The sequence below is a fragment of the Callionymus lyra genome, chromosome 12 (assembly GCF_982586985.1).
Source record: "Callionymus lyra chromosome 12, fCalLyr1.hap1.1, whole genome shotgun sequence".
Taxonomy (NCBI): domain Eukaryota; kingdom Metazoa; phylum Chordata; class Actinopteri; order Syngnathiformes; family Callionymidae; genus Callionymus; species Callionymus lyra.
The window spans coordinates 22,257,337-22,283,911 of NC_141829.1; the positions used below are offsets into that span (position 1 = coordinate 22,257,337).

A 26,575-nucleotide genomic window follows, 5' to 3' on the forward strand; every position below is an offset into this window, starting at 1 on the left:
AAAGAAAATAAGTTTGTTTGAACACTTGTGTGCCCCTTTGCTATGTCAAGCTTGCCGATTCATCTCCTAGCAACAGTGCGTGTCTAAATGCATATCAGTGAGCTTTCTTGCTCTAAGCATTGACATGGCATGCTGAAGGACAAGATAAGTCGTCATGGCAACCCCCTTTTTTGAAGCCTGTGGAATTACTTAATCATTCAAGTTAAATAATGATATAACATTTATTTTAGATTTGGGTTTATGAAATGATAGCCATGCTATATTTAAGACATGATTAAAAGTATAACTTAGGTAAGCATTTTCCCAAAGAAAATATGTTTTTAAAGAATATGTTGGGAGGTGGTTAACGTTTTTATTTTAATTTTGTTAAATTATTATTTCACATTTTCACTGTTGATTATAAGTTTGCTATAGGATGCCGATGAAAAGTCAACACTTCTTTACAATGTCACTATATCAATTTTGCCGCAGATGGACCTATAAATTGAAACAAAATGCTGCCATCTGCTGGCTTGCTTCTGTGTTACAAGACATAACATGTTCGATTCTCTGTTTTGAAGAGATCATTTTTTATGTCTAATCACGTAAAAAAGGGTGATATTCCGGAGCCTGATACAGTAATATGAATAAGTAAAAGTTAAAAAAAAATTCCAGTAGCATTCTATCTCCATGACGACTTCTTCTTACATTAAGCAGAAGACAACAGAAGACCTCTGTCGCATTAAAGTTGGATCTTATTGACACACCGTGTTTGTGTAGCTGTTCCAGCTGATCCTGTTTGTTGCCAAGGTAACGGATGTGGCCCCCCTCATTACATGACCTCTTATTATCGAACACCATTTTATCTGTCATTGTCGAAATGATCACTACTTTGAGGGCAGAGGGGGTGTTGGAAAAGGTCTTTTATACATTTGTTGCTGTTTCTCAAATACATCAGGACAGTCGCTCATTGATTTTATTATTATCTATGACTCTCTTTAGAAATATAGCATTTTGTCAGCCTTAAAATAGGTAAGGTTAGGTAGAATGGACCAATGTGACCAGAATCTTAAAGTAATGGTTTATTGGTGACACTTTATTACCGTGAGGAGTCTCCATGGTGCTCATGATTGGGTCTTTTACCATAGTTGACAGGAGAGTAGTGTCGAGTCAGCAAGACAAGCTGTGGAGAAAGTGACAAGGTGGCTGTGGATTGATGGACCTGAGATTACAGTCATCGACAGTCAGTGTGGTCAGCTAAGACATGAATATCCCAACAAACCCAGGCAATAGAGCTCATTTAGGGGGGTCTATACGTTGAAATTGTATTTTTGTTCATAATTTTGTTGCAATTATTGTTTTATTAAGTTGTGTTCAAATAATAATAGGAACCAAGTCCATTTATTTGATGACATGTTTGGTTTTATGTTACTCAACATTTAACATAAATCCATCTCAATTTTTTTTCAAGTTTAAGTCATAAATAACTGCCACAAACATAATCAAATAATCCAACCATTAGATGACATGAGAGTGAGAAAAAATGAGTGAAAAATGAATTTTGGGTGAACTATCCCCTTAACTTTCTAGTTGCCAGAACATGTCATTCTGAAAATGTCTTTAAAAATCATATCATCATTTGAAAAAGAAAAAAACGTTTATATTCTAGTGTGGTTGAAAAAGTTTGAATAAATATAGATACAAATATATAACTTTATTGATACATAAAGAACACGTGGTTCTTATTCTTATTGGAACCTTCTTGGTATGGATACATTAACTTTGTTCATTTTATATACATTTATAGTATGACCCAAATAATTTAACCCTGGGATCCGACCAAAGGAGAAGTAGTGAGCACCTGAAAGATTATTATAAGGTTTTCTATAAATCAATCAAATATGGAGCTATTGTTTTGTACTGCAAGAAGATTACACGTCGTTTTTTATCGACTGACTGGTGCATTGTTTGCTACACAAAAATAATTTAATGCCATTTTGTCCTTTAACTGCTCATCCAAAGATACAAGGACTCAATCGTTCCCTGGTTACAGATGAAGTGCTGCGCAAATAAAACTCCCTCTCTGTGAAGTTTCCACTGCAGTCACGTCTCTCCACGCACACCAGCGCTGGCTGTACTGGTCCAGCATTGATCTTCTGCTGGTTACTTTGTGCTGCAGGTGAGGATCCACTGTCTTTCGTGCAGTTCTGGCCCGGCAGCAGCACACGATGGTCGCAGCTCACGCATCCTCGCCGGAATCCGGATGGATTGTTTGTCTGGACAAAAGGTAACAAGAAGTCTTCACGCCAGAATCCGATCGAAATCGCAGGGAAGCTCAAAACAGACAACGTCACAGGAGCGATGCTCCTCTCACGTGACTGCAGGAGTGAACACATAAAAAAATAGAATAACGAGTTAAATGTTTTTACTATCTACACTTGTGGTACAATGTTTTCTCATATGTGACTATAAATGTAAACGATTCTTACTTTTGTGGATTGGACTTTCTCGCCTCTAACCACGTGGTCGGAAACATATCTGTTTATTTTTGCATTTAAAAAAGGAACATATATCGCAATCCAAACTGTTTTGTAATCCTCAAATGTACTGCTCGGAACTTGATATGAAATACGGCAACAGTTAGTGAGGATTGTGTTAAATGGGTTTCACTGCCATCTAGTGTTTCGACTAGCAATTGCAGTTAAATCCCATTGTGAATCATACTTTCTTAAAAACAACTTTAAAATTAAGGAATACTTGTATTCTTCATCCATAACAATTACATAGTTCATATAATTATTTTGACATTATGGGAAAATGTACATACCGTTTGTTCATTTAGAGATCTATGGAAAATGGTAAAATGTATCTAAATGCAAATGTAAGAACAAACTGGATTACATTCATATTTTCATGTCATTATACATATATACATTGTTATGTATAGTGAAGGAAATTTTAAACTTCATTCTTTGTGTATTTGATAAATTAGGATGTAAACCCTGTAACTCACCAATTAAATAAAACAAACCTAGAATTTCTAATATTAAATCAGTGACATTTCTAAGACAGAGTTTTAAGAAATAAATGTGCACATTTTGGGTTCAAGTCACAGCTTTTTGTCTGTTACTGCTCTATTGTTTTGATTGTTTAAGCGCTTTGTGACCCTGGCCTGGAAAATATCTATACAAATAAAAATTACCTACTTACTTACTTACTATTAAAATACTAGAAAATCTGTTGTCCTTAAATGTTACAATAGTTTTGTTGGATTTAACTGTTGGACATAAAACTTGTCAAATACATTTAGAGTCCAAAGTCCATTAGCTATTTAAGGCAACACAACATATGTTTGCTCTGTTGTTAGAGACACTCTGCTCTCTTCAAATACTCCACACAGCTCTTTTCTTACTCCAGAGTAACAAGGAAGTTGGAATTTAATTCTAACTTCCACTTTATTATATTTTTTGTATTTAAATATGTCAAACTCAAAGCCTGATTGCCCAAATCCGGCTTGCCTGGTCTTTCTATGTGGTCCCAAAGAGCTTCATATATACAGTATAAAGTAGACCTACATTTCAATTCAATATTTATGAAGGTGTTTGTTTTAATATGTGATTTTCTTATTGTTATATATTTAAATAAATATATTAAATATGTTATATATTTTTTCTTATTGTATACGTTTTCTTATTAATAATAGTATAACATTAATGAGTTATTCTTTTTTTAAATAATTTCTAATCTGTACTATATATTTTAATATAATGTGTATGTATGTTTATTCTTCTTTTGCGAACTGCTGTGCAATTTAAATGTACTCTATGTGGGAGGATTGAAGGTGTTTCAATCAATCATTCAATCAATATAAAGTGCACCAAGAATAAGTACTTCTGGTCTGCAATGACAGTAATTGTTTTTTTATGTTATGAGGAAGTATTGATAAAATAGCTGTTACGTGGATAAACACTTGCTTTATTTTCTTTTGTCCAGACCTGAAGAGCGCTCCGGAGAGGATTTAGACGTCATAATGTCCCGACTCAGAAACGTGAAGGCCTTCAGAAGGTTCCGCCACAGTCTGCTCCAGCAGATCTGTCTCTTTGGTTTCTACGAGTGTCTAGAAAGAGGGATCATGTGTATGTAAAGATGATGTTTGATTCCTTAAAGATGAGGAAGAAAATAAGATTCTTTCTTTTTCAGTGTACCGCCAAGGAGACATTGGTACCAGTTGGTACGCTGTCCTTTCTGGATCCCTGGACGTCAGAGTGTCAGAGACTTCAAGTCCCCTGGTATGAATTACGTATAAAAATCTCACGGCTTGCCAATACTGTTTAATTGAGTTTTGTTAAAATTAAAGATAGATAGATAGAGATCCAGCATACAGCAACACAGACGATAGATTCATGAAAACAAGAACAAGAACAACGTTTAGTAAAGAGAACAGAAAGACAAATGCCAAAAACCTAAGTATAAAGAACATAAATAAAAGAAAAATAACACAAAGAAAAGGATGCAAAGAGCAAAGTAGAATAGAATCATCTTTTCGCACCAATCCTGTCCCCAAACTCAGAATTGTACAATCTAATAGCACGAGGAATGAATGAGTCCCTGAGTCTATTAGTTTTGCATCTGGGGAGGTGCATTCATGCACTTCATCTGCTTCTCTGCTCACTGATGACAGTGTTCAGAGGATGACTGTCATCATCCATGATGGACAGTAGTTTGTCCAATGATCTCCTCTCAGCAACTGTCACCAGTGAGTCCAGCTTCATGCCAACCACAGAACCAGCCTTTCTGATCAACCTGTCCAACCTGTTGACACTCCTCTTGGACACATTCCCACCCCAACACACCACAGCATAGAACAGGACACTGGCCACCACAGACTGGTAGAACATGCATAGTTTCCTGCAGATGTTAAATGATCGGAGCCTCCTCAGAAAGTACAGTCTACTCTGGACTTTCCAATACACATGGTCTGTGTTGCAGGACCAGTTTACTGTCCAGCCACACACCGAGGTACTTGTAGTTGTCAACTATCTCCACCTCGTCACCTCTGATGGACACTGGATCTGGCTTTGTCCTGGACCTCCCAAAGTCCAAGACGAGCTCCTTGGTATTTGAGGTGTTAAGCTGCAAGTGGTTCCTCTCACTCCAGTCCACAACGTCACATATCAGACTCCTGTACTCGCCCTTGCTGTTGTCCCTGATGCATCCAACAATGGCAGTGTCGTCGGCATTCTTCTGAACAAGACTCACCTCGGAGTTGTAGCAGAAGTCTGAAGTGTAGATGGCGAAGAGGATAGGGGCCAGTACTGTCACCTGAGGGGCTCCTGTACTGCAGACCACAGTGTCAGACGTGATGTCTTTCAGCCTGATATACTGTGGTCGATCAGTAAGATAGTCCAAGATAGGCAAATGGAAGGGGGTCTTATGCGTGCTGAACTTGTGGCCTGAGATGTTTGAGGTCCAGCCGCTCCAGTGTCTTCATCAGCTGTGAAGTCAGTGCCAGCGGTCTGTAATTGTTCAGCTCGCTCGGCCGGCACTATTTCTGGACTGGAACGATACAGGAAGTCTTCCACAGGGTTAGCACTTTCCCCAGCTGTAGACTGGGGTTGAAGACATGTTGGAGTGGCTCAGCTAGTTCAGCAGCGCAGGTGTTTAGCAGCCAAGCGGTGGATTGTAAACACACAATGCGATCACGTAACTCGCGTGTTAGATGGTATGGCCGCAGGCTGGCAGCCAACACTTCTAAATCCTGACAACACAAGACTTATTATAGGAATCAGGGTTTAGGTTTATTTATTGCTGGAATAGTGCTGTGTTCACTATGGGTTATGGGTTATCTCAATAAAAACACAACAGAAATATACTGTATATGATGCCATTATCCTTCTTTGAATCCTCAGCACAAACATTTTTGGTCGCCATTACTTTAAAAGACACGTTCTGACTTTAAAAAAAAAAAACAGTTTCTTTGTAGGAGCCCAAACATGCAAGTGTTAGAAGGATTGTATGTTAAGCGGTGGGATGGGCATGAATTGTGTTTTTCATGTACGAAATGTTACTTTAATACACCAAAAAACAACAAATCTAAGTTTTAAGGGCATATATTAAAAAAAAAAGGCAAATAAAAATGTTTTACAACACTTACATTTTTGCCATTTCAGAAAGCTCATTAATTGGACATAAAAGACATTAAGTAGTAAAATGTTTTAATGATATAATAAATCATTTTCCTCACATCTTGCAGTGGCAAACCATGCAAATATTCCAACTTACCGAGTGCACCAAACTAGACTATACACTACCTTTTGATTTCCCAACTTGATTTGTTATTTCTTTATGCTCCTTTTTTGTCTTTATTTGATAACTGCCCAATTGCTTTAGACGTGTGTGTCTCTGTTGTAGGACGCTGTCACCATATGTACACTGGGGGAGGGCACCGCTTTTGGGGAGTCCATTTTGGATAACACCCCTCGACAGGCCACAATAGTCACAAGGGAGTCCAGCGAGCTCCTACGCATCGAACAGCGGGCGTTCAGGTCTCTGTGGGAGGTAAGTGACTCGCTCTGCTCCATCTGTAGTGTTCCTCCTCCAGCCTGCACCCCACGTAAAATATTCAAGTGAATGACACTGAAATTGTTCATTTTCTTCCCCTCCTTTTGCATCAGTATCATGATATAACAATTGATCAGGACGAGGGAAGTGCAGGGCTTGGCCACTAGATGGCAGTGTAAAGTAACACACGCACAGGGACGTCGTGGGTTCTATTCAATTAACAGTGACATCAGAAACAGTGCAGACCCTGTTATGTAAATGTGTCGTGTTAGATTACTCCTCACATGCATTAACAGCGACCACCGTGTACATCTGTATCTGATAAGGCACTCATCGTTGGTCACTTCTTATCTTCACAATCGCACCCGTATATACATCTCCAGGTCTGCTGACCCTCCTCCCTTCTCTGAGTTGGTTTCCTGAGTGAGACAGCCCATTTCCTCTGGGACCGCAGGGCAGAGGAGAGATTATGGGCGGTGTGTCCGTGTCAGTGGACTAGTGAGGGACGTTGTGACTGGACACCTAAACTAAGCTGGATGTGTGCAGAGGATCATGTGGGAATTGTGTTAGGCTCCAATTTTCAGCTGTGCCCCAGAGGAAGCCATCCTGTGTGAGGTTTGTTTCAGATAAGATCTCATCTTCTCATCATTTTCTCACTTTGAAGTGACTGTCTGATCAATGCAAGTTCAAAGATAATCAGGTTGGCTCTCTTTTTGAAGATACCATGTGTTTAAAATGGGATTTAATTGGGAATGTATTGTTATATTTTTGTATCGGAAATATTATCTGATGGACTTGTTTTAAAGTATTTCACAAGCATTATTGCCAAAACGTTACATCATGTACTGTATATATTAGACCATGTCTGTGCATAAGTAGAAAGGCATTTTAAAAGTTTGTATTTTGTTAAATTAGTAATGTGAGTAATTATTTAAAAGAAGTGGAGACATTTATTGTAAAATGTGTTGTCCATGTTGTCCAATGTATTTTTGCTTCTTTTAATTTTAATTTTATGATGGTTCTCAGTTAGTGCTGATCTCTGCCAAGCCGCTTATTTAGACCCTTTTTTTGTTTTAGGTTTTGTGATACCCATATTAAATACCTATTTTTTTTAATCTTTGAAACTTATTACCTGTTTTAGCATTTATAATATGGCTAATATGAAAAATATCAAATCCAGTGATGGGTCGTCAGGGCCAGCAAGGCCTTCTCTGCTGGCCCAAACACAATCAGAAAATAAATTAAATTGGAATTTAATTCAATTTTTTTAATTGTTTATATTTCATAAATATCTATTAAATTATTCCTCATAGACTTTTCTCTTAATTTCATAGCTTTCCTCTTGCTTGTGCAAGTTGTGCACTCCTTTCATGATTGTACGTTCATGTGCGAGCTATCATCCAAACATATTTGAGATGTCATGTGTTGCCTGAAGAAATCTACCCGAGGCCTTCAGTCGTTTCAGAAGTGGCTCTTGTACATTGAAATAAACGGCAGCCGAAGGATTGTGTTAACAAATCAGATGTTAACAAACGTCAGCGTATTGGCAGCGACCCTTCTGATAGCTGCCAAGACGCTGAACACGTTGAACAAGTGACACGTTGATGTGGGTTAATTTAACTGTTTGTTATGGCTGAAGAGCTTGATCTGTTTGCGGATATACTTGTAAAGCCATTTTCAAGAAGGAATTTTCAAGAAAAGCTGGACGTGGTTAAGAAAGTTATGCTAACTCCGAGACTTCACATCAGTCTTTCACGAGCTTCAAAGGATTTATCCACCACATTTACTCTATAAACTACATGAGTAAATGCATTTTTTTCGAAATAATGTTGCGCTTTATGAGGTCCATAGTGGTGCTTGTGTGTGTGTGGAGGGGGGGAGTGGGGGGCTTCAGTGTCTGTGTGGCTGCAGAGCGCTGCGGTGTGTGTGTGTATGTGTGTGGCTGCAGTTTAATGAGACTCTGATTTTGTTTCCTAACTCAAGTCGTTTATTCTGGTTGATTTCATCGGTTCTCTTTCCTGGGCGTCAGAGACGTTGCTGACACTTTGGTCTGGGTTGTTGTGTGTCGATCATTGATATATTTGCGACTCTCAACTTGACTTACCTGCTGATTAAATTCTAAATGTTGTTGTTCCTCCGTGTGTCATTGTTACTAAGTTTCGATGCAGAGCATGTGTGTCGTCGCCATGGAAACCACACAGACTGTAGCGGTATTTTGATATAATGCACTGATGTTGTGTTCATTTGATGATGATCTAAACGTCTTATTGACCTATAACAGTACACAGTCAGTTCCCTGTGGTGTATAAATAACCTTAAAGTAGTTATTGAGAGGTGGATTCATTCAAACGTGAGCCACTGAAGGCTTATGTGTGAAATGCATGGCCCGCCACTGATAAGATCCCTTGAAAATACCCACTTTAAGGTAAAAATCTTAAACCTTAATTCATATTTAAGAAAATCAATATGAGTTCATTTTTAATGTTTAAGATGTTTGATATTTCTAAAATAGACCAGTTAACAATGTTGTAATAACTAGGTGCATTTTTTTTATTAATTATTATAATTTAGAAAATAGTGAGGACGCCAAGTGAAGACGCACTTCTCTAAAGTTACTTTAGCTGGCAGGAATAGATTGTTTGTTGAGTCGTGGAGGAAAGTTTGGTTCTCCTGCTGTTGCTGGCAGATACTTCTTACATGTGGTGCCAGTTCTGCTCTTCTTAAGTTCCCAACAGTGATGTGAGGTTTGGCAATTCCATCAAATCAAGTTGAAGTTTTAATATCACTAACTAGGAGTTGTTTTGAAAGTAACAGTTAAAGATTGTATTATCTGTTTCTTTCAGTTCCATGAATTCTTCATGGAATCGTTCAAGTGTGTGGTTTCTCTGAGTTAGAGGTCACTCGTGATGTATGTTCACGGTGATGACTTTATGGATTTTCTTTTACAGACGTTGATCTTTTGTTTTCTATATCTGCCAGTCAGCAAACGAGAACCTCTACAAAAAATGGGGTTGATGGTTCATGCCTGGAGCAGAATGCATTTCATTTGGTGCAATAAAAGATTGACATTTCCATCAGGGGATTTAAAAACCATGTTGCTATGGTGATATTTATTGGGTGTGTAACAATACCTCTGGGCAAAGTGCGACCACATTTGATGACTTTACCCTATATATGTGGCCCTCGTGAGGTCAAAGATCATGTAGAAACTTACAATTTAATTTTGTATTTCTTTCTTTCTATTCATTACTTGGGTCTAAATATGACTATTGGGTTTTTGTGTAAGAACTGTTGTCCTCTGATATCATCATTATTGTAAGTATTTATTGCCCATCAAACAGTTTTACTAAAATATTAAAAAAATATATGGAATAAAGTGTTTGGTTATATAGTCCCAGACATGACAAGGCAAAAAAAACATTAGCATATTAAGCCAGTAGAGTATTTGGATGTGTAATGGGTAATGGTTAGGAGAAGAATCGAGACACAGCCTACGTCTTCATGACTGATAGAAGGATGGAGTGAGAGGTTGACAAAGGGATCAGTGAAGTAGGTTCAGAGCTGAGCCTAAAGACAGAATTCCACATACACTGGTCCATTTAATCTATATTTTGGGGGTAAGTACCCATGGGTAGTGACTGAAAGATCAATGTTGACTCTCACAAAAATAGGATGAAAACTTGGTTATCCAGGAGGGACCTAGAAATGTTGCTCCCGTTCCCAAAGAATCAACTTGAAAATTAACTTTCCCATTGGACAACTCCAGGGTTGGTTTTTCACGGCTACAGGGAGGAGGCCCCAGGGCAGACCCAGGACCAGAGAACGGTCAGATTTGCTTAAAGGTAGTCTGGCCTTCATTAACCTTGTCTCTGACTTGAAATGTATTTTTTAAACAGACATATGTTTCATTTGAAAAACAAAAATAAACAAAACGTTGGCATAGTAGTGCGAGTAGTGCGGGGCAGAAATAAATATTCTTAAAGCAGAAATTAAACCAACGGCTGGCTCATCTGTGGTCCAGTGTAACTGTCAAGCTACGGCAGCTAACAGTGCTGAAAAAGTGGCTCCTGACAGAAATGGGTCACACTCTGGATCATAGTTTGTTGCTTGAAGAGTCCAGAGATTGATCCACATGTTGACACTTCTGATGACTCCTAAACATGCCGATGGGCTCGTAGGGCTTCTGTCTTTTTTTGGAAGGGAAGTGGTCATAATGTTATGGTTCCAACTGATGCTGAACAGCAGCTCTGTTTGTTTTGCCCAGTGTAGTTCAGGATGTGTATTCTCTTGGACAGCGACCAGTCAGCACTCGCTGGTTCAACAGAGCTCAGATGACCTCACACACTGACCTGAGCTCCGGCTTTATCGTCTGTCCTCCCCTTTTCTTTCCTGCTTCCGATGACTACAGCCATTAAAACAACATTGGTGACTTGGACATTTCTGCCCTCTCACTGGCCTGCAGATAGAACAGACCTTAGAGCAGGAGGCTCTGATATTTGGATTTAAATGTCATGACAAACACCCAGGAGAGATTTGTTTGGCACATGGTTTGAGTAACACAGCTTGCTTGCGTGTGTTCATTAGGAAGTAGGTGGAATGTACGTGTGTCACTATGTCCGTGTGTTTCTACGCTCCATCCACAACAGCAGCCTGGTGGGAGGCCAGCGGAGGAAAGTGATGAAGTGGAAGTGGCAGGGACTCAGTGTGGCATCTGAAGACTGAGACGACTCTTCCTTTAACTGTAGTTCGAGATAAAAAACAAATGCAGACAAAAGTAAAATATATGCACTTATACAGTATAAGGAAAGAGTTGAGAACAAAATATATACAAAAAATCCATATATAATAATACTGGAACATTACATAACTATTTTTTCATTGAGAATAAAAGTCACACCAGTAAACAAGAAATGGAAGAGAAATTAAAATAAAACATCGGAAATTATAGTAAAGTAGCAGTTATATATCCTAAAAAAAATCGATTTATCAGTATTTAGTGTTTTTTATTTTTCTGCTTCCTTGAAATTTCTTGAAATCTGAGCAACTAAAATATTTGTAATACTGTTTTGATGTCATTCATGTCATTCTATATATTACTTTCAACACTAATACAGATTGAGTCAAATGATATATGTGTTAAGCTAAATTAACTTGATATATTAGTTTATAAATAAGATCCAATCAACTTAAAATAAACATTAAAAATCATCTAAAACACCAATATTTATTTTAAAAAAGATTCTTCCTAAATCAGCAATACCTAAGATTCAAAAGATTATTTCTAACTAACACACAAACACTAAATTGTTGTGGAACCTCTGTTACCACATATAGCATGTACTACTTCGAAACATGAGAAATATAATATAATATATTATACAGTTATTTGATTAATTGATCAAATTAAGTAAGTAAGTAAGTAAGTCATTTGTATTTATATAGCACTTTTCCAGACCAGGGTCACAAAGCGCTTAAACAATCAAAACAATATTCATAAATATAAAGTACTGTATATACTTTAAAGGTCAAGATAACACTGAGAACAACACAGGAGTCACAGAAAATCAAGGAAAAAACTGAGCAAATAAAAATGTTTAAAGATGTTTCTTGAAAGAGTCAGTAGACTCCATCAAGCGCAAAGAGAGATTAATTAAAAGTGAGATTAATGTCTTTTTAATCTAGCTCGAAAATCTGCTTTTAAAATTAGAGATTATTTCATCTAAATTTATTATTTTGCAGAACAAAAGATTGATCTATAATAAAAAAGTTGTTTTTTGCTTTAAACAGACGTAATTCTAGTCATTGTAGTCAAGCAACCTTTCCACCACCAGGGGTAAATATTACTCTGTTCTTTTGTCTAAATCATTAGAAATAAAAAAATAAAATCACCAGTTCTATACAATGTGCTGTAAATTAACGCACAACTAATCCAAGTGTATGAAGAGAATGTCTACTGGCCTTGAAGCACCTCAGTGACAGATAAGAGCAGATCTTTGTCCTGTGACTGTAGAGAAGATACTGCTGTCTTTCCATTGGATGTTCAATCCTCACACCAGGTTATCTGACCTGAGAGACTCAGGTAGATCTGTTTGGACGTCTCAGATCGCTGGTGCAGCTGACCAAACTTTTTTTTTTTCTGGAGGAAAAATTAGATCAGTGAGGAGAGTGGAGCGAGGCAGGGAGAGGGAGGGAGGATCAGCGTGCTCTTGTGCTCCGACTGGGTTGAGTTATCACCTAGCAACTGCTGCCCAGAAGAAGTCTGCCGCTGACTGGCACTGAGCCTTGCTCCGAGGTGCCTGTTGAGATGGATCGCTGTGGACTTTAACCTGTCACCGGACCAGAGTAGGAGGTGAAGACTTTTGCAGTATTGGTAGCACCTGGATGGATGCACTTGTGTTATCTTTGGGTAATTATTGTTTGACTATTGTGATGATTTCTTTAGTTTTCATTGAAAAAACAAAGTGTGTAATTGTTCTCAAGATGCGTGCGAGTGCTGTGCACTGAAGTGTGTAAGTGTTGTGTAACTGTGCAGAAGTAGCAAGCCTCTCCTGGGAGGGTCTTCCCCCGATTGTTCCTCCCAAGTGGCCTGAAGTGTGTCTGTACGAGCTCATGATAATCACAATTGTTCCAGAACTATGTAAGTTACATAATGTCGGCTGAATTATTCAGAAAGCATTCATGCACACAAACGTGCTGGAGCATGACAGACGACGAGGAGATGCTTGTTCACATCTTTACTTTTCTGCTTCGTCTCTCCTGTTCTGGGTGAAGGTCTGGATCTTCAACTGTTAGTGGTTAACTAGCAAAATACGAACACACTTGAACTATGTGTTGTGATGTGTAATAATGCTTCAGTGAGCATGGATTATCGCATCAGTGGCAATGTTGTGGCTCAAAAACATGTGTGCCATTTATGGTGTATAATGATGCTATACGCATGAACAGTGATGCTATTATTACGTTTGTCAATATATCGGATTTCAAGCACAAGCATGCGATCAAGACACAAATACAAGAAAATAGTCAAATCCAACATTTTAAACATATATGCAAACTTTATTTAAAAGTCTTTCAGAAGGTAATTGTTTTACAAATTAAAACTTACTAGCGGCCACAAGCCTTTTATTCACAGTTAAACTGAAGATTACACAAAACCTATTTATAACGTCTAATAGTTATAATAGTTTATATATCAGAAATCCAGTATTACCTAAGCTATAAACTGAAAACTCACATTTTAATTATTATTTAAACAAAATTCCAAATTAGTTTGCACTTTTAGAAGAAAAAAGATGGCACTTAAACTCTGTTTGAAATAAAATTTGCAACAAAGTTTAATATATAAAATACTATTGATCTTTTTTACACGTTACTTATTTTTTCCTCCCAAATTCAGCTCATCCTTTGACCTCAAGAGCCACATGTGTGTTGCAAAACCCTCCTCTAAACAAAATGTGTTTCAGTTTTTATTCAATGTCTTAGAGGATAGTTTTAGCAAAAAGACTCTCTTTGGTTCACCATCAAATCTGCCTCCTTAACGTCATAATAAATACATAAATAAAGATAGAATAAAACAAAAAAACAAATGAATAAATTGATACAAACTAATGACATCATCGTAGAGAGACGAAACCTTTTAAAGAAAAAAAAAAAGATTAAATGTTGAAACAGTGACGCAACTCAGATGAAATGCTGTGTGAAACATTGACACAGTCATATGTCCTGATGTCTCCCCTTGCGAGTTTCCAAATTCATTTTTAGGTCACTAATGCAGCAGCCTGGGCGAGACGGTCGACCCTGTAGAGCTGGCTTGTGTCATATGACTATGGATTGTTCACTTGTGCCAGTTTATGTGTGTCAACAAATGAGAAACGCCTGTGTTTACCACATCACTGAAGTGATGGGTCATATTGACCACACAGCTCTTCCTCTGAGATAGTTTAAAAAAATGAAATCAAGCTGTGAAACTCAAAAATCACTTTAAGTGAGCCGTTTACATGAAGATGGTTGAAACAATATCAACATTCATAAAGGATTATTTGATGCAACCTAAATTAGGATTTAATTTAAATTCAGCTCTGCATGATTAAATCTCTTGTGGCTCACATGAAATGGTCTGTCTGGTCACATTTAGCACACAGGCCTGAGGTCCGCTAAAGGAACAGGTGTGGCCTGTAAATGAATATTTATCATGATAATGTGTCGCCTCAACTTCCATCTAACGTGTTTATTTCAAAGGTTCTTAAACGTGTTTGTCCTAGAGCAATCCTCTGGGGTCATGTTGTGTTTGACGTCTTGTTACCTGATGTATGAAGGGTTTAGTGTAAAGAAAACATGACATTTTACACCAAGATCATGGGGTGTGGGTGAAAACAAAAACAAGAAACTGGCCTGAGCGTTAGACACAAGTTAGGTCTCACTTAAAGAAAAGCTTAGAGCTCTCAGCCTCTGAACGTACTTGTTTATTTTGTAAGTGTTTATAAAAAATGATAAATAATAACACTTTGTTAGTATTTTGTAAGTAAAGTGACACACTATTTCGGGAATGTGGGGAAGGTGGCTGGTTGGTGTTAGTAGGCAGTCTCGGTTTAAATTGCTTTTTAAATTTGTGTTAATGTTTTACAGAGAATAATTGCGACAAAAGATTATCTCATTATTTTCTTATTACTGGCTAATTGATTTAAGATTCAAATGTTTCTTTACCAGCAAACCCCCTCCCCCCCCACAGATTTATGTTAATAATGTTAATGGTATGCTACTAATGATAATGTTAATTTTATTTAGTAAATGTTTGTGTTCCTATGAATTGTATCTGTATATAGCTATTACTATGTTATTAAATATGCTACCTTTGTCCATCACGTAATAGAGAAAACACATTTGTGGTGTTTCTAAATATTTAAATAATGTCTCTTTAGGAAGAGTTTAACTTGGTTTTAATCTGAAAATAAATTGGTCGAAACCTTTTTTTAAACTGTTTCTCATCTCGTTTTCATGACCTGATAATTGCTTTTTTGCCATTGATAACTGGGTGGTGGGAGACTATGACTGACCACCATGATCTTATCAATGCTTTAAGGATGCTAGTTGATCAGGGAGAGTTAAAAGCGAACACAACTGTTAGAATCTGTTAGTTTGCTTTGGCAACTTTGGTTCAATTTACCACTTTTATCGCATGAGCAAAAACAATTCTTCAAAAGTAGTATTTATTTTAATTCATTTAACTTAAATTGTGTTTGTTCTAATCAAATGTGAAATTAGCTCCTTGGCAGAGGTATGTATTGTGTCAGTGCTTTCTGTCGATTGTGTTTCAGAAAAAGTAATTTTCTCTCATACTGAGCAGGAGAGACTCTTCAGGGACTCACTTAGCGCAAAGAGCTTCAACACACCTGCCAAATAAACGTAATGGCTGTGTTTAACGTCCTCTCCGCTGGATCCTTCCCCTCAGAGATCACAATGTCTCGGGAGGATTATGACAAGTTTCTGAGCCTCTATACCAATCCTTAAGCCGTTAATTGCCAGACAGACTTGATGAAAACAGATGCTATTGGTAAGAACATGCATTTATCGTTCATCGTAATAGATTTGAGAGATATGAGTGGAACTCATGTCATTGTCGTTCATGATGTACAGATTGATGTGTGACCTTCTATCTCCGTCATGTTGTGTGCTAAGGCAGGACATTTTCCACAGTTGCGCTGCTGCTCGCCGTATGATGCTCATTATGTAACATGTGTGACGCCTGAGGCTGTGCTGATGTTACAAGACACATGTAGTTCATGCCATCCTCACATGTGGCTCTTCAAACAACACAAAACAACAACACAAGCATGTTTGAACGCTCATTGCATTCACTGTTAATGGAGCTAAATAAGTTTCTATGGCAAGTGAAGACAAGAAATGTGGTTCTCTGGCAACATGTAGAAGAAGAGTAGCTCAAAGAAGTAGCTTCGAGGAATTTCAAAAGACTTGTGTCAAACTAGGATGATACATGTTGCTACATCTCCTTCTGAAGACTCTATGCTTCTGTTTTTCTGTCCTCCCAGAGTTCATCTCCTTATTTTGTTAAGTCAGCATCTACTTTTGGAATTTCATTACATAAGGAACACAGAACTCCAGGCTCCGATGATACGAATCAGTAGGTCAACTGTCAAGATCGCTTCAGAGAGTATGAGCGGGTTCTTGTTTTGTCATATTATGCAGTGGATTGATCAATAACTACATAATATGTGGTGAACGATCATATTGATTTGGTGTTCTTGTGGTGAAGCTGCTGCTGCGTCGACAATCTCAATATCTTGAAAATGGAGACTCTGTCATGTTACTTTTTTTAATTTAGGAAATTCTTTTATTTGAATTTGAATTTTTTTCAGGTCAAAAGCATATTTTTATTTAAAATATAAATTAATTTTGATGTGTTTTTAAACCCTTACAGTCGCTCAAAATATAAATATTTTAAAGCTATATTTTCTTTCTACATGTAAATTAAATTTTATTCTTGTATATTTCTTCCCTGTGCTATGATGATTTTCTTAATTTTTTTGTGTTGATAATCAAAGTTTAATTTTCGTCACCAGCGATATCATCAGTGCATGGCTGGACTTCTGGCTCCGCCCTATGGTGTGATGGAAAGTTGTGCTCCTGACAGTAAGTTGATGATTTAGTAGACACAAACCATCGTCATGTCATTTCTTTCAAGTTCTTAAGGATGTGCAAACTAGAAACAAAATCAAGAATCTCAAAGACGGAACACTGAAAGTCATAGATCAACTGAGCATCAGCTAAATGTAACAAACACTCCCCAAATAAAACTTTAAATTAAAACAAACGTATTCCAGCTCTTACCAAATAGACCATGTTGAGAGTTGTAAACTGAGCAGTATATATCCCAGACTAATCTGGTTTCACCCTAACAACATTTACAGCACAACCACATTACTGACAAACACACTTATGGACTTTTACAGAGACAGTCATATGATGTCATTTATATGTATTTGTTGCAGATACTTACACTGTAGTTCTGTGTGAATCAAATTTAATGCAAAGAGACTGTTTTTTGTTTTACTGGCTTCAAATTCTTTCAGCGAATAAAAGATGGGCATCTTTGGACTTTGAGTGAGTCCAGAACTCGTGGTAGGAGAAAAATGTGTTATCTTGTTGAGAAACTTTTGATGTCCACAGGCGTGAATAAATGTCATTGTGACTGAAACTTTATAAAAGTCCAGAATCATGTTATCCAGAAACTCTGCAACCACGGTTCGAAAGCGACACATTTACTTTCTGCCGCTTTTTAAAATTTGATGCCCCTGCCTTAAAATAACCATGAGACTCGAAGGAGCGAGCTTGTTGTGATTTCTACCGTGTATAGTATATCCATCCATGTGTGCATAAGTACTCGCCACTCAGAATAACAGATGCACTCTCGTGTACTTCAACCGCTTCTCTTACAGTATATGGCACATGAATTAAAGAAGAGGGGTTTCCCTACGAGGATTTACGATGGACTTAAGATGTTTTCAGATCTAAAAGGCCAGATCATTCAACACATTCACAGCAAATTGGAGGAAAACTCCCAGATTATCTAAGCATTTTTATTTTCATAACTGCATTACAAACAATGCAAAACATAGGAAAAGCAATTGATTTGACAACCAATGATGGGTGAATTGATAGATGGATGGATGAATAGATGGGTGGATGGATGGGTGGGTGAATGGATGGATGGATGGATGGATGGATGGATGGATGGATGGATGGATGGATAGATGGGTGAGTGGATGGATGTATTTATGGCGGGTGGATGGATGGATGGATGGATGGATGGATGGATGGATGGATGGATGGATGGATGGATTTATGGCGGGTGGATTTATGGCGGGTGGATGGATGGATGGATAGATGGGTGAGTGGATGGATGGATTTATGGCGGGTGGATGGATGGATGGATGGATGGATGGATGGATGGATGGATGGATGGATGGATGGATGGATGGATGGATGGATGGATGGATTTATGGCGGGTGGATGGATTTATGGCGGGTGGATTTATGGCGGATGGATGGATGGATGGATGATGGATGGATGGATGGATGGATGGATGGATGGATGGGTGAGTGGATGGGTGAGTGGATGGATGGATTTATGGCGGGTGGATTTATGGCGGGTGGATGGATGGATGTATGGATGGATGGATGGATGGATGGGTGAGTGGATGGATGGATTTATGGCGGGTGGATTTATGGCGGGTGGATGGATGGATGTATGGATGGATGGATGGATGGGTGGATGGCTAAATGGATGGATGGATTTATGGCGGGTGGATGAATGGATGGATGGATGGATGGATGGATGATGGATAGATGGATGGATGGATGGATGGATGGATCAAATTGAGACGGTAAAACATTCAATTAGTAGTTATTTCTACATCAGGTCTCAAATGAAGTGCATTTCTCCGTAATAAATATTGTGTAACCATTTAAAAGATCCTATTAGATTTTCTTAGTTCCATGTTCTTGTTAAATGACTTCATTGTTGAATCCAACGCCATTTATCTGGTCTGTTGTGTTTCTCAAACAGGAATGCCGGACAAAGAAAACATACGGAACAACTCGTTTGCTTCCAGACATCACAACAAGGTATTTTCTAGAAGACCATTTATCAAGTTGTCAAGGACGGAACTCTGGCTTCCTTGCGTGTTACTAAGCTATTACTTATTCTTGTTTTCCTGACGTAACAACGTCCTGAACAGTCATAGCCATCTTCACTTAGACGACACAAATAATCTTGGAATGTGAAGTTTGTTTCAAGCTAAATTTAAACAAGGGTTCAGAGGTCGCGGTCCTTCCTGTCCCACATCATGTCCGTCGCAGCTTCCTGGCCTCCGGCCGTGTTAATAACAGGGCAGCAGATTTATCGTGCAGGTCGATGACACAGTTAACTAAAACTGGCCGCAAGATTTTCCTGTTACATAAGATGGTTAAAATCAATACGTGTAGAGAAGCTGCTGCGGGACGCTGACACATATAAGTCACGTCTGTAGAGAGCGCAAGATAATTTACTCGTAAATAAATGATGAGACTTTAAGCCTTCACATGAACGCATGAGTTGCACGCTTCTCTGAGGCGTGCTGCCTCTGAAATGTCACAGTCCAGCAGCTCCGCTCGTGCACTCAGTAAACAAGAGCTCGGACGTGATGGAAGACGATGACTTTGTTTCCCGTTTGAGCAATTAAGTCATTTAGTCAGACTTATTGAACACCGCTGTGACACGGAGAAAGCCTCAAATTAAATTGCATAATACATCTATTAATAACACGCTGGCCGACATGTTGACGTCGTCTGAACCAGAGACTTTGTCGTACTCCAGAGCGGGCGACACATCTGGCCCCAACAATGTTATTTTCCGTGGCCCGCACAAGCTTTAAACATGTACGTTTGTATTAAAGTCACTCGTTACAAACTAGAGCTGCGTTCAAATGCCATCAGTGTTTTGAGAGCGATTGATCAAACGACAGTTAATTTAGATTTTATTGTCATCAACAAAAGTAAATAATGCCACAATTATTATAATACATCCTGAACTTTATATTGAACACAGATCAAAATTGAATATAAATATAATACACAATCATTTACACAATATTTCAATCCTATTTGTACGAAAAGATCAATGACATGTACATCCCTGACGAGACCACCCTGGAGTTCCAAAATTGTCAATAATAAATTCATAAAATGGCCAAAATATTACCAATAACATCATAAAACATGAACATATATACAACATATAATATGTAAATGTTTAGAATAATATACAAATATTTGTTTTAATTTTTCAGAAACTTAACATACTTTAAATGCTTCGTATCACTATCCTTATTTTATTATATAATAAATGATTATGATTTTTTTCAAATTTAGAAACACTAACCACATAGTTAAGTGTCATAAATAAATATAACAGAAAGTAGGAGTTTGAATTATTTTTTATTCTTGGCTAATTATACTGTATATTCATAGTCCCTGTGATTGTCCTCCTTCATCAAACACTCAGCAAGTACATTCCTTTCTCTCAACATAATATTTACCGTTTTTAGAATCTTCTGTATAATTGTTGACGTCCATAACCTATGTCACTTATAACACTTGTTGTTATCCCAGGGTCAAGGTGACCCAAAGGCCCGAAAACAAATGTGTTTGTGGGATCCCTTGTGCTGTCTCTCGGTCAAGATCAACATTTGTTTCCGAGCCTTCGGGTCACCATGACCCTGACATAACACAAGGGTTTATAATCACTGGTTTCTTTATAGTTAGCAATTTCAACATGAACTTTCATCTACTTCCTACTTGAGCAAACCTTCCGACGGGCCACATAAAATGACTTGACGGGCCTGATTTTGACCTCCGAGCCACAAGTTCGACACAATTTGATTTTTAAAAAAGACCTACATTTTTTTTTGGATAGTTCTGAAAATCTTTGAGCGTTCAAACCAGTTGGAAAACTCATGTGTCAATCAAAAGAGTGCTTTATTTCTATATCTCTACATTCTTTCAGCTCTCATTATTATTTACTCTATCCTCTTCTTCGGTTTTACCTCTTTAATTCAGTTTTTATTCAATAAATATCACAATTTTAATTCAGTCGTAGGGGATTTTTCTTGTCATTTTTTGGTTATTTTTTTCTTTAACCTTATTATTTTTGTTTTATTTCATTTTGCAGAAGTCTTTCATTGAAAACACAGCCCTCACTTTGAAACCCAAACCCAAACCTAGATGGAATTTCAAGGTATTACTCCAAGCGTTTGCGGGTTTTATTTTCCGGACATCACCGGGTGCATCTGCCTGTTTCCCGCTCAGGTTCCCTCTGACAAGTTCCTGCGCGCGGCAAAGATCCTGCGTATGGCCGTCCTCGCTCTGACTCCTCACATGATCCGAGACAGGAAGTACCACCTGAAGACATACAGGTATGTGATCTGCTCTTCTTTATTTTTAATAACTTTATCATTTTTACTTTTTCTTATTCACACTGAACTGGAAATGTAGGTCAAATATTAGACTCAGATATGCTGACATCAGGGGCTGCTGAAGTTCATTTAAGGTCGTGAAATATTACTTATACAATAATTGACGATAAAATGATTTAGTAGAGAATAGTTAAAGTCCAACTATATAATATAATTAAACAAAATGTTTCTGTTAAATGTTTGAAACACTCTAACAATTGATCAGTTACAGAGATAAACATTATTACAGACTATAAATACTAGTTATTAGTCTTTATCATAAAAACATTGTAAAAATACATAAACTAAATACAAATGTACAAAATTCCATTTTCACATTTTTTATTCTCATAAACAAGCTGTTTTTAAGACATCCACATTATGACCTGTAAAAAAAAACGAATTATTTTCGTATAATTGTAAATACAAATTGAATAGCTAAGCTAGCAAACATCCTATTTAGTTTTGAATTTACTTTTACTTTACATTACAGGCACAAAAATCCAACCTAATTTGAACTTGTTCTATTTATTATCTGATAGTGGCTGGTACATTTAAGTCACACATGAAAAGCTCACGGTCTGGGGGCCAGATCCAGCCAAAGTTATTTTATGTGGCCCGCATGAGATTTTAACTCATATAGTTTGAGAATTTTGTTTCGAGAATATGGATTAGTGGTTAGATTTTGTTCAGTTAAGACTAACAATTCGATATACTCTATTTATCCACCAAAAATAGAAAATAAATCATATCAAATTGTTCGGCAACTTCGAACTTTTGAGTGATTTCGTACAGACAAAATTAAATATATATTTTTACTAAAAAAGTAAACATATAGTAAAACGCTAGGCGCATTATTTTGAGAATAAAATAAATTAAAATTGGTTAGAAATGATACATTTGATTGAATATTGGGTGATCATTCTTTATTATTTAGATATTTTTACTCTCCTTGACTAAAACATCATGTAATATTAAATATAGATTTAAAAATGCAGTGACATAAACTAAGTGATTCATCAATTAAAAGTTTTCTTACATATGATTTTATAAAAAGCTGCTATTGGAACAGTTTTGCAAAACAATACATTCTTAAACAACCTTGACAACATCATCTTATGACTTGTGTACCAGGCAATGCTGCGTTGGCATCGAGCTGGTGGACTGGCTGGTGCAGCAGCGCTCCTGCGTCCACTCTCGGCTGCAGGCGGTCGGCATGTGGCAGGCGCTGCTGGAGGAGGGAGTTCTCAACCACGGTGAGCGGTCACGTGACCCGACCTGCAAAAACCATCCATCGGCTGAACGTGTTTCCTGCTGCAGTGGACCGGGACACCAGCTTCCAGGACAAGTACGTGTTCTACCGCTTCCTGGACGATGAGGACGAGGACGCCCCGACGCCCAGCGAGGGGGAGAAGAGGGAGAGCCAGGAGGAGCTGCAGGACACTCTGCTGCTCCTCTCTCAGGTCGGACCGGACGCTCACATGAGGATGATCCTCAGGAAACAGTAAGAAGCTAAATAAAAGTGTCTCAACTGTTGTGTTTACTGAGTATTTCCCCCTCCTAGTCCGTCTGAGAGAACAGCAGACGACCTGGAGATCATCTACGAAGAACTTCTGCACATAAAAGCCTTGTCTCATTTGTCCAACACTGTGAGTCACGTTCTATAAATAATATTCATGTCACGGATTTTAATGAGGTAATAAAACAATCCAATCTCTGACACATTCAACATGATAGCGTAACTAGGAAGATATTTGAGAACCTGACTTCACATACCACACTTTATTCTAATGTATTATTTGTCTCACAGGTGAAGAGAGAGCTGGTGGGGGTGCTCCGCTTCGAGTCTCATGCTAAAGCTGGGACAGTCTGTACGTTTTTTTTTACTTTTAAAAACACACTTTTATACACTCTCTTCCATGTGAGCCTGTCCTTTGAACTCTCAGGGTCAAGATGACACGGAAGCCATCAATCAAATGTGTTTGTAGTATCCCTTGTGTTGACCTTTTGACCTTCATCAATGGGTTTTTACTTTCTGTTTTACCCTAATATTCTATTTTAGACATCATTTATCTTTCATCATGATTCTATTACTATTGTTCTGTTTCTTAAATTGGATTTGCCATTTTTATTGAATCATCTTTGCTTTTATCTTTCTTGATTTCTTCCTCTTTGAATGTTTAATAGGTGCTATATGAATAGAATATTTTTTATTTTTACATTTTCGATGAGGGAAACAAATATTTTGGAATAAATCTGAAAGCTATGATGTTGTTGTAAATAAGAGCTAAAGTTTCAAAGAAAGTCATTCTCAACGAAACAAATATCATATATAAATATAAATTTACAAGATTGAATATTTGGCTTTAGACCCAGCAAGTACAATTTATTATTTCATATTAATTGCTGTATTAGAAAATAGTTTCATAGAAAAATTACATTATATTTACCAAGTAAGTATTAAGAAAAGTATATGCTTAAAATTATAAAATAACTTTTATATAATAGCAACAGTTAATTAACTTACAACGCAATTTTTTTTCTAAAATAATGTGTCAGAATTATTTTAGAAAATTATTGAATTATATGCAGTTCAAGACAGGCATCAAAAACATAATGTATTGTATTCTAGATAAATGTCAATAGTTAACATATACATAACATGTTTATGTATATATATACATAACTTATATATATATATATATATACAGGGCCGGGTCTAGGCAGGGGCAAGAGGGGGCCTGGCCCCCTCAAATAAATGTTGTGCCCCCTCAAACTTACATGTAAGTAAGTAAGTAACAGCACAATGCCCCCTCAAGATTTGTGGCTGCCCCCTCATACATGCCTGTCTAGACCCGGACCTGTATATATATATACATATATACAAATATATATATATATATATATATATATATATATAAGACATGGAAAGTAGGAAAGGTAAATATAACGCTTAAATAATTCTACATTGAAAGTAGGTTCTCTCATTGAAATAATCCGTGTTTCCAGTGTTCAGTCAGGGCGAGGAGGGGACGTCCTGGTACATCATCCTCAAGGGCTCCGTGAACGTGGTGATCTATGGCAAAGTATGTCTCCAGCGCGCGTGAGATCTCATCCTGCTGACTCGGCAGTGACCCGGTTTGATCTCGCCCCGCAGGGGGTCGTGTGCACGCTCCACGAAGGAGACGATTTTGGGAAGCTGGCTCTGGTGAATGATGCCCCCCGCGCCGCCTCCATCGTCCTGAGAGAGGACAACTGTCACTTCCTCCGGGTGGACAAGGAGGACTTCAACCGGATTCTGAGGGTCAGTGGCTCACTCCTGCCCTCTGTCGGAAGAATTGACGAACTAACTGCACTAGAAGCCAATAATGGAATCTGATCTAATCTATATTTTAATCTTATTATGTTTTTAATGTTATTGTTGCTCCAACAATCCCACATATGACACTATGGCAAATTATTCAAAATAAATTACATGAAAAATTCCCTTATTTAACCAATGATTCTTCTTAAATGTGAAAAACATGTGATGAAACTATACTCTTTGCTTCTCCCTTTTCATGAAGGACGTGGAGGCGAACACGGTACGTTTGAAGGAGCACGGTCAGGACGTCCTGGTTCTGGAGAAGTGTCCCAGCAGAAGTCGGGATTCCATCCACGGAGCTGCCTCCTCACACTACAAGTACACAACCTCCCACATTTACAAACATAAGTGGAGTCGCTGATGCAAAAAAAATGTGTGAAGATCATCAGTTTGTTTCTCTTAGACATCAGGACTCGGTGCAAAGATTGGCGTCTGCCCCAGACTTCCTGAATCTTGTGTGTGTTGAGAACATTGTTTAATCATGCGTATAGTTTAGCAACTAATTATAGTCTTAAACTTGACGTTGAATTTGTCAAAGAACGTGTGCAACTTTTTATCTAAAACCATTGTATTTTACCAGAATCAAACAGGGGTCCCAGACCTTTTTTGAACCTCTGACCGTTTAAATGTTGGTATTATATTACCATTAAACAAGAATGGCCAGTAAAAATTAAAGTTAAGTGCATGAAAAATACATACATTATTCTGATACTAAATCATTTCTCCAACAAGATGGTCCCGTATAGTGTTTGTTTTTCACTAATTTTCACTAGTTTACAGGTTTATTTTTGAGTAAACTTGACTTGATGTGTCAAGAGTCCCAGATACAAGTTCTTTCAGAGACAAATATTCAGATGTATGAATCTGCACATGCATTCCAATCAACATGGTATTAATGAGGTACACCAGCTTGAGCTGCTTTCATTCTGCAGCTTTAGTTTGATAAAACGTGGATAATTTTGTTCGTTATATTATAAAAAAAAAGCTCATAAATCCCTTTTTTTTTTTAAAAATAGAGTGAAATAGCGGATTAAAATATTCAGTATAAAACAAATGTCTTAATAAATACAAATCATCAGTTTGGTGAACGAGAAAATATTTGTATGTTTGAATTATTTAGTAATTTGTATCATTTAATATCATTTAACTATAAATCCCAGTGTGTGTGTTACTTTTTGATCAATAATGGTCGTTGATGTAACTCTGATCTGAACATCTCAACATGACTGGTGAGGCTGACAAGCATCTGAGCAGTAAATAAGGACGTACGTCACCTTCAAACTTGTAGGAAAGTCCGAATTTCAATTTTGAAACGCTCTTTTCATTATTCATGCATATGAACTTTGACCTAGAAAAGTAAATCTGCAAGTTTTATGTGCCTACGACCCCTTAGTACATGAGGCTCCTGGACATTTTTTCAAAACAAAATACCTTTCAGAAAATTACAATTGTGATTCACTAATTGTGGATTCACTGGGGGCTGTTTTCATTTCCTCCTATATAGTCTATCTTATAGAAAGAATCTACATTAGATTTATCTGGCCGACGAATAGTGACACATTTCTAGAGAGCATGAACTTTTGCAGAGTCATGTTCATTAAAAAATATCCACATCACAACTGTCATCTGCGATAAAGTAGAATTAATTATGAAAAATCTCTGAC

General features: G+C 37.5%; 1 protein-coding gene across 3 annotated transcripts in view; it reads left to right on the plus strand.

Moving 5' to 3' along the window:
* Positions 1-2,207: 2,207 nt before the first annotated feature.
* Positions 2,208-26,575, plus strand: part of rapgef4a (Rap guanine nucleotide exchange factor 4a) — a 32,535-nt gene continuing 8,167 nt past the window's right edge. The window contains exons 1-15 of one of the 3 annotated variants that reach the window (XM_087804075.1): positions 2,208-2,266; positions 3,973-4,115; positions 4,180-4,268; positions 6,391-6,537; positions 17,118-17,187; positions 19,123-19,181; positions 21,265-21,330; positions 21,402-21,508; positions 22,682-22,803; positions 22,868-23,051; positions 23,112-23,196; positions 23,358-23,418; positions 24,557-24,633; positions 24,705-24,851; positions 25,114-25,229. In XM_087804075.1, coding sequence (XP_087660201.1) covers positions 2,208-2,266; positions 3,973-4,115; positions 4,180-4,268; positions 6,391-6,537; positions 17,118-17,187; positions 19,123-19,181; positions 21,265-21,330; positions 21,402-21,508; positions 22,682-22,803; positions 22,868-23,051; positions 23,112-23,196; positions 23,358-23,418; positions 24,557-24,633; positions 24,705-24,851; positions 25,114-25,229 — 1,532 coding nt within the window. Of the gene's footprint in view, positions 2,267-3,972; positions 4,116-4,179; positions 4,269-6,390; positions 6,538-6,970; positions 7,156-12,842; positions 12,890-17,117; positions 17,188-19,122; positions 19,182-21,264; positions 21,331-21,401; positions 21,509-22,681; positions 22,804-22,867; positions 23,052-23,111; positions 23,197-23,357; positions 23,419-24,556; positions 24,634-24,704; positions 24,852-25,113; positions 25,230-26,575 lie in introns of those variants that run through there. The other 2 variants (XM_087804076.1, XM_087804077.1) reach the window with 2 other exon arrangements.